Below are 13,767 nucleotides of genomic sequence, written 5' to 3' on the forward strand. Positions count from 1 at the left end.
ACTTGACCACCACCTTCAGCAAATATATGTCTTTTTATTACAAGAGGTTCATAGTAGCCTTAAAAAGGGGGAAGAAAGAGGCTATTAGATTGAAATAAATCCTATTGTTATATATTTACATTTAGGATTATAAAGACAGAATCCTGACGTGTTCACATAGAACGTCGCCAAAGCTTAAACCTTAGCATTGAAATTTTATTGGGCCAAAAGGTAAACTCAAAGTAACGACATGTCTTCTTCAGGGCATGTTGAATCAGATCTACCCTGATCCTGACCTCTGGAAAGTCCTAGAAAAAGTCTCCAAAAGCCAGTGTCATAGGTCCTATTAATCTAGGATAGGCCTATAACTAGTCCTTTTACTGAGACTTACTGGGAGGGAGAGTCCCTTGGACTACAAGGAGATCCAACCAGTCCATTCTAAAGGAGATCAGCCCTGGATGTTCTTTGGAAGGAATGATGCTAAAGCTGAAACTCCAGTATTTTGGCCACCTCATGCGAAGAGTTGATTCATTGGAAAAGCCTCTGATGCTGGGAGGGATTGGGGGCAGGAGGACAAGGGGACGACAGAGGATGAGATGGCTGGATGGCATCACCGACTTGATGGATGTGAATCTGAGTGAACTCCAGGAGTTGGTGATAGACAGGGAGGCCTGCCGTGCTGTGATTCATGGGGTTGCAAAGAATCAGACACGACTGAGCAACTGAACTGAACTCAACTGAATTGGGAGGGAGAAAAGGTAACCATTAACCTATAGTATTTTGAAGTGTTCTGTTTTTAAAGAAGAGTTCAGTATGTCCTAGCCTTGGAGAATCACCAGTACTGTAAATCATAATAAGAAAGGATGTGAGAACACTGGGTCTTCCTTTGAATTCTCTTTGAGTCTCACTGATTAGGAATTTCTGGGCAGAATAAGGGAAATGCTTTACAAACAGCATTTACTAAGGGCCTCTTTTTTTCTTCTTTTTTGGCCACACTGTGTGACATAGCAGGATCTTAGTTCCCCAACCAGGGATCAAACTTGTGCCCCCCGCACTGGGAGCATGGAGTCTTAACCACTGGATCTCCAGGGAAGTCCCACTAAGGGCTTCTTTCACTCCTTGCCTTAAAAGTAATAAGATTCATGTTTCAGTAACTATGTAATGTTTCACTGGGCTGATGCAGAGACTCCCTGTGCTAACCGTAAATTTTCTCCTTGCTATTGAGCAATAGCTCTTTTACCTATGACCTTAATCATATGACATCTTGAAAATAATCCTTTCTTCCCAGAACTTTGCAGAATCACTTAAACAGAAGTGATAATTCTTATGTTTCAATGCCAAATAAAACCTAAATTCCAGTGGGGAAAACAAAGCTTGCTCATATGATAGCCTGTAAACAAATTTGTCCTAATAAGTGGCTTTAGGTTTCCCTTTTAGGTGGTTGTTATTCTACTGCCCCCAAAAGTATTGTGCCCTTCTCTGAGAGGGTTCAATGCTACCCTTTCCCTTCAAGTAACCACTACCTGGAGTAACTTAACTGCATATGATTTGTTCCTATGCATATGAGAGACAGAATCTCAAGTATGTTTGTCTGACTTCATGAGCACATTTTTCTGGGACATTTATTTCCTTGTAGAGTGGGATCTTGCTGCCTTGACTGGCTATAAAATAAAAATCAAAAATAATCCTTCATCATATTCACTTTTCTGCTGCATTGCCTTTATTTGCTATGTCTGATCTTAGGATGCTGTGTCCTTAAGAACTGACTAGACCTGTACATTACAGAGGTAGACTTAGTGGTGAAAAACATAAAAAGAAAGGGTAGTGTCTATAAAGTGGATTAAACTTTGGCCTGTTTGAATGACTGTTTCACTCTAGTTCAGTGACCTCTGGCAGAGCAGGAGAGGTGCAATAAATGTCAGTTGCTACATGACCTTATTTTTACAAAGACCACACAATTGACCTTTACAAAGAGACAGATTCTTGAGAGTTGGGAAGTGGAAACATGTGGGGGAGGGTATATGTGACTACAAAATTGGTCCAATACCTTAAATGATCTCTATATACACTTGAAAACAACTAAATAACCCATATAAAACCCACTAGTAAGCTCCTAAACTGAGACATCCCTTGTCATTGCAGGATGAAACTGTTGCTTGCATGACTGCAGCCATTGATACTGCAGTAGAACCAGAAACAGTAAGTAATTGGCCCTTTGTGTAGAACCAGGAGATTTAACTGTGCCATTTCTTATAATTTATCAGTCAGCTGAGAAGAGAATCCCTGATTGTTACCATCCTCTATAGAATGCCCTGGAAATTTAGAACTCTTGAGTATAAATCTAAGCTAAGTATAAAATCCCTAAATTGGATAGGATCTGTCTCTAGTAGTATAACTGGTAATGGGTGACAGGGCTTCTCAGGGATGCCGCTTTTTATATTTGCAGTCTGGCATACTGATTTCTTGTTAGTAATTTTTTTTTCTTGTATTCTGTATCAACTGTCTAGCACATTAAGACAATGAAGGAAACAAACTAGGAAATTATGGCAAAATCAAAAAAGCATTAGAAAAGAAATGGAAGAGAATTTTTTCTCAGCATACTTTTCTATAGATGCAGTGGTTAGGGGCTAAAAGAACCAAAGAAAATATTTTGAGCATTCAAGTCGCAAGAATAGATCAAATGTATTAGAAATTGGCTGATGGTTATAGAGCAAAGTCAAAATAAAAGGCTGGACAATGGTTTGCTTGAGACAGCTTTTTCCCCCTAAAACAAAAATATATTGGTACTTTTTTTATATTCTGAAAGAAGAAAGATAGAAGATAAATCAGGTGCCAGAGGTCAGCTTTAAGAATAAATGAAACCTCTTCTCCATTTCCACCATTACAAAGTGCCATTTCCAGAGCCCTCTCTCCTCTAAGGACTCCTTAGAATAAGGTGAAAGTAAGAAATGTTGGCCAGACCTATAAAGAAAAGAGCAAGAAACTTGGTTCATTCTAAAAGTCAGTCATAGGATATAAAAAATAAGGTGCTTGTGAGAGCAGGGAAATGGGTTGCTCAATTTATTTCTGATGTTTAAAGCAAATGTATGAGAAGCCAGTTTTAAAAGAACAGAGGGACTGATAATGGAGAAGTGGCTGTGAGACTTGATGAAACAGTGCCTAAGAACTCCAGTTGCTTATTTCTCTTACAAATCATTATCCTGATCTTTTCCAGCAAGAGGCCGACAGTCCAGACAGCAGCAGGTCTTCTGATGCTTTCACCACTCAGCATGCTCTACGTCAAGCTCAGATGTCTAAGGAGCTGGTTGAGTTAAATAAAGCCCTTGCACTGAAAGAGGCCTTAGCCAAGAAGATGACTCAGAATGACAACCAACTACAGCCCATCCATTTCCAGTACCAGGTTAAATATTTACTAGGGCACATGATATTCATGTCGATCATCTTTCTTTAGTTATACGGGAAGAAAACAGACACACCGTTTTTGATGATGATAAGGCAACATAAAATGCACAATATGACTGGAGTTGTACTGTTGGTTAAACACAGAAGGGTACATTCAGGATAAAGAAACTGTAATTTTCTTTCATTTAATCTAATACCTTACTTATACAACAGGTATTTAGTAAATAGATAATGTTATAATAAATGTGGTCTTTACTTGTAGAGAATTGTTCTAATAACTATGCTGGGATTCTAAGGAAGGTACATCTCAGTAGATGGTCTGGGTTCTAGAGAGAATTATGAGGACACTGGTAATGGATGTCCCATGACCTGGCAAATGGGTAAACTGCCTTTCCTGATGTTAGTCCTCAGTGGTTCTTGCCAATTAAAATCAGGTCTTTACTTAAAGACAAGTCTTGGGCTCATAGGTTGTCCACAAGGTTACCCTTGCTCCAGACCTTATTTTCCCATGTAGCCCAGTGTTTCCCATCCACAAAGGGATGTCAGCAGAACTGGAAGGGGAGAGGATGGACTGTTTTCCTATTCAGACCCCCAAAGTCCTATATGTTGTTCTCAAGAAATCCCTATATTATACATTTCTACCACCAGCTCCCGTAAATTTTCAAAATGAAATTAAGTAAAGTGTTTCTCCTAAGTAATTTTCACCACTTTTTTTTTCTATAGAGTAGAAGTTGCTTCCAAAATAATAGCCAAGTTGCCAGTAGAGGTTGTGTTTCCATTTTGTTATCACAGTCTTAACATTTTTAAAACTTATTTTTTATGTCACACAAGAGCATGTATATCATTTTTACAGGTCAAATAATACAATACTCAGAAAAATAAAAGCAAACTACCTTCTCTCCTATTCCCTAGGCTTATACTTTAAGTTTTTAAAGCTGTTTCCTCTGACATTTACCTCCAGATTTCTAGATAAGAGTTGGTAGTATAGTTGTTAATTTAAAATTTTTATACATTATCAATTGACTTCCCACTATGGAAGATGGGAATATTAGCTCTCGTATACATTCCCCCATGCACATTGCCTCACCTGTATCTTTCAAAATGGCTGTATCACAGATTTTGATTAAATGAATAGTTACTGTTTAAATTTTATGATTACATAAGTTTTATAGCTGAGCCACAGAGTATAATGTGATTCCATTTTCTTTCTTGTACAGTCTTTTGCATTTCCTGAAGCTAATAAACTCATTTTGGGGAGTTTCCTGGCAGTCCAGTAGCTAGCAGTGGGGGCTTCCATGGCTATGGGCCCAGGTTCAATCCCTGGTCAGGGAAATAAGATCCCATAAGCCGAGCAGTGCAACTAATAATGATAATCTCATTTTTTCATTTACTTAGTCTTCTGTGTACCAGTCAATAATTTATCACCGAGGACTTCCCTGGTGGTCCAGTGGTTAAAAATCCGCCTGCCAATACAGAGAACATGGGTTTGATCCCTAGTCTGGGGAGACCCCACATGTCGCAGAGCAACTAAACCTGAGTGCCACAACTACTGAGCCCATACAGCTAGAGCTCATTCTCTGCAACAAGAGATGTCACTGCAATGAGAAGCCTGTGCACCACAACAAAGAATAGCCCTGGCTCGCCACAACTAGAGAAAGCCTTTGCACAGCAACAAAGACCTAACATAGCCAAAATAAATACAATTTAGAAAAAAATAATTTATCTTCAGAACTTCCCTTGTGGTCCAGTGGCTAAGCCTCTGTGCTCCCAATGAAAGGGCCCAGGTTCAATCCCTGGTCAGGAAACTAGATCCCACATGTTGCAACTAAGACTTTGCATGCCTTAACTAAAGATCAGAGATCCTTTGTGCCACAACTGAGACCCAGCGCAGCTAAAGAAAGAAACAAAAATAATGTAAAAGATAACTTCTTAACAGAATTATAAAGCTCCTCTCAGTAGAACAAATGTATCAGGTAGTTTATCAGTCCATTTCTTTCTTGAAGACAACCCTCCTATCTTCTGTCTTGGTTTGTTTTCTCTAGGCCTACTGCCCAGCCATCAGCCTGGGACCATTGTTTACTAGGAGCAGTGCTTTACTGCTCATCTCTGTGTTGAAACCGATTCGATGTCTTCCTCATTCTTGGGCTACCTCTTTGTGCTGGTGGAGTACAACACAAATAGCTTTCTGAGAAAGTGTACATGAAAGGAAAATGTTTTAAACCATTCACTGCATGCCTGAAAATAGCTTTTTGTTTGTTGTGGTGGAAATGATAGTGCTGTTTCTTACATTTGTTAATTTGTCTGGGTTTAGAATTCTGCAGTGGGAATTGTTTTTCTTCAGAATCCTGAAAGATTTGCTCCATTATATTTCCAGTGCTGTTGATTAGAAATCCATTATAATTCTTGATACTTTTTTTGTGGGGAGGAGGGCACACCTAACAGCTTTTGGGATCTTAATTCCCATGTCAGGGATTAAACCCACAGCCCCCCTACATTGGAAGCATGGATTCTTAACCAGTGGACTGCCAGGGAAGACCCCTGATTCTTTTTATTTGACCTGTATATTCCTCTCCTCTGGCAACTTTCAGGATCTTTTCTTTGTCCCCAGGTATTCTTGAATTTCACAATGATGTGCCTTAGTGTGTATCTCTTCTCCCATATTGTGCTTTGTGCTTCGTGAGTCCCTTCAATCTAGAAATTTGTATTCTTCTCTAGTGGGAAGTTTTCTTGTATTATTTCTTTAATAATGCCCATCACTATTTTCTGTTTTCTCTTTTCTTGCACTCCTCTTAGCCAGATATTGGATCTCTGAGATTTAGTCTCTGCTTTTCTTATCTCCTCCCTCGTATTTTCTATTTCTTTGTCTTTTTATTCCACTCTCTGGGAGATTTCCTTCCACTCCTGGTAAATGTTTTTATTTGCCTATTTCTAAGATTTTTAAAAATCCTCTAATTGTTCCTTTTTATAACCTCTTCTTTTTTTTTCATGGATCCAGTACTCATCTTTAAGGATAGAAATTAAATTTTGTTGAACTTCTCTTCTTCTTCCTGCCTTGCCTCTGTTTCATTCAAATTCCTTTTTTTAGTGTATTTGATTTGGTCTTTCTCTAGTGTAAGACGTTTCCTTCAAATTTCCAGTGATTTGTGGTTATCCGTTGATATTTAAGAGTGAGACACTAATAGCCAATAGGAGAAGCCACCACAATGAGAAGCCTGTGTACTGCAACAAAGAATAGCCTCCACTCACTGCAATTAGAGACAGCCTGCATGTAGCAAAGAAGACCCAGCACAGCCATAAGTAAATAATTAGCCAATAAGAAGTTCTTTATGCATAGGTTTCTCTGGGCTGGTCAGTTACCAATAAAGAAATCTTTCATTCTCCTGCCTAGAGTTGTGTGGGGAGAATAGCAATATGCCCTATTTCTGGTAACTCAGAGCAAATAGGAGAGTTGAAGTCTCTCTGGTTATATACAGACTTCTTATTTAATCCCCTATCAATAGTGTGTTAATTTATCCCCGTCTTTTGTTGTGTCTGCTGCCTATGAGTTCAGCCTGTCAGGTTCAGCTTCTCCCGAGAGGAAAGCTTTGCTCCTCTTTGTGGTTCTGATACAAATTGGTTTGTTTCTTCTTGACATTTGTCCTATGGGAGTCATAGTTTAACTTTTTAAATTTACTCTACTAAGTCAGTTACCACTTACACAATTCTTTTCCTCTTCCAAAAAAGTTTGTTTAATTTCTTGACTGCTCTCTTCATCCTTGTTGATTTATATCCTTTGGGGAGGTCATTTTAGTAGGTTTTCAAGAGAGGGCAAGTTAAATACATAGCTCAATCCTCCATATTAACAGGACATACAATGCACACTTTTTTAGGTCAAATGTATTTTGGCCTTTTCAGGATAAACAAAGGATTAATGATAAGGTTGAGAAATTATTCCTCTCTTGTACTTTTGCCTAGAAGCTCAGGAACATATGTTTCCTCAGTGTACTTCTGATCCTATGATGGGTGCTGGTAATGAGCTAGAGCTATAGGTGTAGCAAGATAACGTATCCGTTTTTTCCCCTTGGAATCAAATATGCTTGAGCTTCCAAACTTTAAAGTTAAAAGGAAATAAATTCTTAGTGTTAACTGTACCTTTTAATCACATGTAAATGTCTTCTAAGAAATAAAGGTAGTTCTTTGTTCTAAACAATATTTTCCTATCACTGTGAGGAATTTCTATAGAAAAAAATTAATATCTATTTATTTATTTGCCTCACCAGGTCTTAGTTGTGATATGTGGGATCTTTGATCTTTGTTGCAGTTCACAGGATCTTTAGTTGCGGCATGTGGGATCTAGTTCCCTGGCCAGGGATGGATCCTGGGCCCCCTGCATTGGGAGAATGAAGCCTTAGCCACTGGACCACTAGGGAAGTCCTGCTATAGAAAAATTTGAGGAGATATAAGTGCTGGTTAGTGCAGATTACCATGAATTATAATAGCACAGTAGTCAACGATTTTAATTATTTCCCTTGTAGAGCCAGTGAGATAATGATTGACTGAATGTGGCATATATAATGAAGAGATACTGTTTTTTTACCCATCCAATTAATAAAAATTTTGAAATGTAGCAATATCAAGTGTTGACAAGGGTGCAGGGAAACAAGTACTCTCATACATAGCTAGTTAGAGTGTCAATTGGAATAACCACTTTGGTGGACAATTTGTATCTATTAAAATTGGAAATGTGTACCCCCATGAACCTGTAATTCCACTTGTCTCTACCCTAGAAGAGGCTTACACATGTGCACAGAAGGCATGTACAAGAATGTTTCATTATGGCAAAAAAGAAAAAGACTGAGACAATGAGATCTGTATGCACTGATATAAATAAATCTCTAAGACCAAGTTCTTTTTTAAAAAAGGCAAGTTGCAAAATGTTATCTATGTATAATGTGACTCTATCTTTAACATATTTTAGTAGGTATCTCGGAGAAGGCAATGGCAACCCACTCCAGTACTCTTGCCTGGAAAATCCCATGGACAGTGGAGCCTGGTAGGCTGAAGTCCATGGGGTCGCGAAGAGTCGGACACGACTGAGCGACTTCCCTTTCACTTTTCACTTTCACACATTGGAGAAGGAAATGGCAACCCTCTCCAGTGTTCTTGCCTGGAGAATCCCAGGGACAGGGGAGCCTGGTGGGCTGCCATCTATGGGGTTGCACAGAGTCAGACACGACTGAAGCGACTTAGCAGCAGCAGCAGCAGTAGGTATCTACATACATGTACATATATGCATGTGTATGTATATATATTATTTTCAAATCTATTTACATATATGTTCTAGGCATTTGCCACAACATATTTAATAAATAAATGCACACACTTCCATGTAAATGTCTAGAATATGTACATGTCCAGATACATAGTATGTAAATGTCTAGGAAGAAGTGTCTGGAAGATCTGGACCAAGCTGATGACAATGGTTACTTCTGGAGAGAGGTCTGGAATTTTGGCAGGGGTGGGGCAGTCAAGGGAACTTGCCCTTTATATGTATTATCTGGATTATTTTTTGTAAGAATGTTTTCATGTGTTACTTCTGTAAGTACACACACATACATTATTGTCAGTTTAAATATACAGGGTATTTAAAGCAGTGAGATTGGTTTTCATTGTTCATATTACCCTTGATCTTAGCCAAAAGACCAAGAAGCGATCATTGTTCATATTGAAATGACTAAAAGTGTATTTCTTGAAAAATAGCTCTTGCCTATTTAGATACGGCCCTAACTAACCTGCCCTTGCTTCTTTGTCTCATTTCAATACTGGTCGAAGGCCTTTATATAATCTTCTTGGATACTAACCACTCATTCAGCCAGTTTCCTGTGAGAGCAGAAAGGAATCTATTCATTGAGTTTTCCCAATCTTGGAAGAGCTACCAAACTTTCATTTCTAGAATTTGTTCTCTAAATGCATGCAGAACTGCAGTTGCTGTTACATGCATACATTTGAAAGTTCTAGATACAAGAACGTGCAGCTCTTTACAGTTTACAAAATTTTTACTTTTTTGTCTTATTTGATCTTCCCAACAACCTGTGAGGTAGATAGTGTTGTTAATTGTTTACATAGATGAGACCACCCCCAGGTTCAGCAGTTCACCAGGAGGAATCACAGGACTCAAGTATAGTCATACTCACAGCTAAGGTTTATTATAGTGGAAGTACACAAAACAAAATCAGCAAAGGGAAAAAGCACGTGGGGCAAAGTCTGTAGGAAACTGAGTGCTTCCAAGAGTCTTCTTCCAATGGAGTCACATGGTATGTACTTAATTCCTCCAGCAATGGGTTTTAACAATGTGTGAAATGTTGTCTATCAGGGAAGCTCCCATGAGCCTAGGAATCCAGGATTGTTAGCAGGGTTAATCCATGTAGGCATTCTCTCCCTAGCACATATGAAAATTCTAGACTCCCAGAAGGAAAGCAGTGTGCTCAGGGTAAGTCATATTGCTTGCACAGTCCAGGCATAATGAGCCACTCTTAACAGTTAGGAAACTGTGGGAATCCTACCAAAATCCAAGTTCCCAGATTTGAGCCTAGGTCCAACTTGCAAGCAGATCTGTTTTTAGGACTGATAAGTCTTAGACCTGCCATGTTAGCTCTTTTTTACATAGAAACTAAGGCTAAAAGAGATGAAATGGCTTTCCTTAAGTTATTTACATAGAGTATGCTGGACTCAAGGTTCAAATCTAGGCCTTTGGATTCCAAGTTGGTACTTTTCCCACTACATAACTTTAATCTCCATCAAATCAAGTAGAAATGTTTTTAGTGTTCAACTGAAGTGGTAGAAATTGAATGCGTAGTTCCTTAAGATGTGAAATGTTGAAGTGATTTTCTTCCTTTACCTTGTAATGCTTTCTTTCTCTCAACCTATAACATTTCTAGGATAACATAAAAAATCTAGAATTGGAAGTCATCAATTTGCAAAAGGAAAAAGAAGAATTGGTTCTTGAACTTCAAACAGCAAAGAAGGATGTCAACCAAGCCAAGTAAGAATATAGTCAATAAATACTATTTCACGTTCCTAACTGTGTGTGAAGAGCTGTAGAGGAAATAGAAAAGTAAAAGAGCCATTTCCTGCCCTTAGAGGATTTAAACCTAATTATGGAGAGGAGACCTAAAACGAAATAAAGTTAAAGGAATTGAGATTTTAAATATCATTTCATGGTGACAGTAAAAGAATACCATAACACAGCATGTGATTAGTAGCCAAATAAATTTCTTAGGCAGTAATCACTTTAAGAGTTCAGAGGCAGAAGATATCAGTTCAGGGTGGCATAATCAAGGAAGGCTTTAAAAGAAGTTAGCATTTGAGCTAGATTTTGAAAGATTATCAGACCTACCAGACCAGCAGTTTCTTGGTCCCTGTGCTAATGGTAAATTAGCTTCTGAATAGAATTAATATTCAGGCTAGTAAATGAAAACAATCTAGCCATCCCTTAAGAATATAGTCAGAATATAGTCAGTTAAGAATAAAGCCAAGACAAATCACCGGAATATCCCACTGTCCCTTAGACCTTTGCCTTATTGGCTATTCTACCTTCTTTTTACTCAGTGATTCTATTTCTCTATAGTATCCAAAATTCATGTTCTTAGAAGTTATGTTGAATGTTTGCTTTCTATCTCAGGCTTATGTAACAATCATCAGAATAATTCCTTATAACTAAAGTGAAGTGAAATGCTTTTAAAGAACCATCCTTTTAACACAAAGTGGCGGTGGCGCGGGGCCGGCGGGGAGTAGTATTGAGACAACTGCATAGTTATATACTCAAAAAATTTCCTTTACTCTTTGTATTAAGCTCTAATTTTTGAGACAGTTTTAGTTTTGGGGGTAGTATTCATTTTTTTAATGTCTATTTATTTATTTATTTTTGGCTGTGCCAGGTCTTTGTTGCTGTGCACAGGCTTTCCCTAATTGCAGCGAGTGGGGAGTACTCTCTAGCTGCAGTGCCCGGACTTCTTTTGTTACAGAGCACAGGCTCTAGGATGTGCGGGCTTTGGTAGTTGTGGCAAGTGGGCTCAGTGGTTGTGGGGCACGGGCTTGGTAGCCCCAAGGCATGTGGAATCTTCCAAGACCAGGAATTGAACCCTGGTCCTGGCATTGGCAGGCAGATTCTTATCCACTGAACTACCAGGGAAATCCAGTCTTCCTTATTTAAGATGGCTATATGACTGGTCACCTATATTATATATATCAAGGGTATAAACCTGAAAGTCTAATATTATGTCTTTTGAAATCAGACTTTGCTCCTGCTAGTCCTCATTCCTACAAAATCTGTGTTTAGGTTGAGTGAGCGCCGCCGGAAACGTCTCCAGGAGCTAGAGGGTCAAATAGCTGATCTGAAGAAGAAACTGAATGAACAGTCTAAACTTCTGAAGCTGAAAGAATCCACAGAGCATACCGTCTCCAAACTGAACCAGGAAATACGAGTAATAAACTCTCATCCTTGCATTTACCCTGTAGAAACTTAACAACCATAGGTGTTCTATTAGAATTATACTACAAAGGTGTTTTCAAGTGAGTAAGTAGCTTGAATCTCCGCAAATGTCGTTTTTGTAAGGACATTGTGATAGTAGTCATCTATAATTTGAATAACAAAACTCAGTTTTGACATTCAGAATTTTAATGTTAGATTCTCTGAAACCAAAGGGCAAGGATACCTTAATATTTAGTGGTGATATTTTGACCACTTTCCATGCTCATGTGGAATAATTCTGCAAAGTGATTACAAAATGACTGACACCTAGAGAGAATTTTCGGTCACTGATGTTTGACTTCTGACATCTACAAAGTGGTGGTTACAGGTCATTGTACTGAACCTATTTGAATACAGTGGTTGCTAGGTAGATTTGTCCTTGAGACTTAGTAGATACTTCCTTGAAATTCCATTTATATGCAGTGAATTTAGAGCTGGTTTTAGCTTGTAGGTACATTTTTTATACAAAAAAGATCTTAATGACCCAGACAACCACAATGGTGTAATCACTCAACTACCGCCAGACATCCTAGAATGCGAAATCAAGTGGGCCTTAGGAAGCATCACTATGAGCAAAGCTAGTGGAGGTGATAGAATTCCAGCTAAGCTACTTCAAATCCTAAAATATAATGCTGTAAAAGTGCTGTACTCAATATGCCAGCAAATTTGGAAAACTCAGCAGTGGCCACAAGACTGGAAAAGGTCAATTTTCATTCCAATCCCAAAGAAAGGCAATGCCAAAAAATGTTCAAACTACCGCACAGTTGCACTCACACACTAGCAAAGTAATGCTCAAAATTCTCAAGTGAGGCTTCAATAGTACATGAACTTCCAGATGTTCAAGCTGGATTTAGAAAACACAGAGGAATCAGGGATCAAATTGCCAACATCCCTTGGATCATAGAAAAAGCAAGAGAATTCCAGAAAAACATCTGCTTCATTGACTATGCTAAATCCTTTGAATGTACAGATTACCACAAACTGGAAAATTCTTCAAGAGATGGGAATAGCAGACCACCTTACTTGCCTCCTGCAAAATCTGTATGCCGGTCAAGAAGCAACAGTTGGAACTGGACATGGAACAACAGACTGGTTCCAAATTGGGAAAGGAGCATGTCAAGGCTGTATATTGTCACCTTGCTTATTTAATTTATATGCAGAGTACATCATGAGAAGTGCCTGGCTGGATAAAGCACAAGCTGGAATCAAGATTGCCGGGAGAAATATCAATAGCCTCAGATATGCAGATGGTACCACCCTTATGGCAGAAATCCAAGAGGAACTAAAGAACCTCTTGAGGATGACAGAGGAAAGTGAAAAAGCTGGCTTATAACTCAACATTCAAAAAACGAAGATCATAGCATCCAGTCCCATCACTTCATGGCACTTTGTTTTCAGTGAGAGACTTTATTTTGGGGGGCTCCAAAATCACTGCAGATGGTGACTGCAGCATGGAATTGAAAGACACTTGTTCCTTGGAAGAAAGCTATGACCAACCTGGACAGCTGGAGAAGGCGATGGCACCCCACTCCAGTACTCTTGCCTGGAAAATCCCATGAACAGCGGAGCCGGGTAGGCTGCAGTCCATGGGGTCACTAAGAGTCGGACACGACTGAGCGACTTCCCTTTCACTTTTCACTTTCACACATTGGAGAAGGAAATGGCAACCCACTCCAGTATTCTTGCCTGGAGAATCCCGGGGATGGGGGAGTGTGGTGGGCTTCCATCTATGGGGTCACACAGAGTCGGACATGACTAAAGTGACTTAGCAGCAGCAGCAGCAGCAACCTAGACAGCATATTAAAAAGTAGAGACATTACTTTGTGGACAAAGGTCCATCTAGTTAAAGCTATGGTTTTTCCGGTAGTCATGTATGG

General features: G+C 39.0%; 1 protein-coding gene across 2 annotated transcripts in view; it reads left to right on the top strand.

Moving 5' to 3' along the window:
* Positions 1-13,767, top strand: part of KIF4A (kinesin family member 4A) — a 130,206-nt gene that overhangs the window by 76,744 nt on the left and 39,695 nt on the right. For both annotated transcript variants that reach the window (XM_027533748.1, XM_027533749.1), the window contains exons 14-17: positions 2,122-2,178; positions 3,194-3,379; positions 10,299-10,402; positions 11,699-11,843. In XM_027533748.1, coding sequence (XP_027389549.1) covers positions 2,122-2,178; positions 3,194-3,379; positions 10,299-10,402; positions 11,699-11,843 — 492 coding nt within the window. The remainder of the gene's footprint in view (positions 1-2,121; positions 2,179-3,193; positions 3,380-10,298; positions 10,403-11,698; positions 11,844-13,767) is intronic.

Source organism: Bos indicus x Bos taurus, chromosome X, assembly GCF_003369695.1.
Source record: "Bos indicus x Bos taurus breed Angus x Brahman F1 hybrid chromosome X, Bos_hybrid_MaternalHap_v2.0, whole genome shotgun sequence".
NCBI classification, from domain to species: domain Eukaryota; kingdom Metazoa; phylum Chordata; class Mammalia; order Artiodactyla; family Bovidae; genus Bos; species Bos indicus x Bos taurus.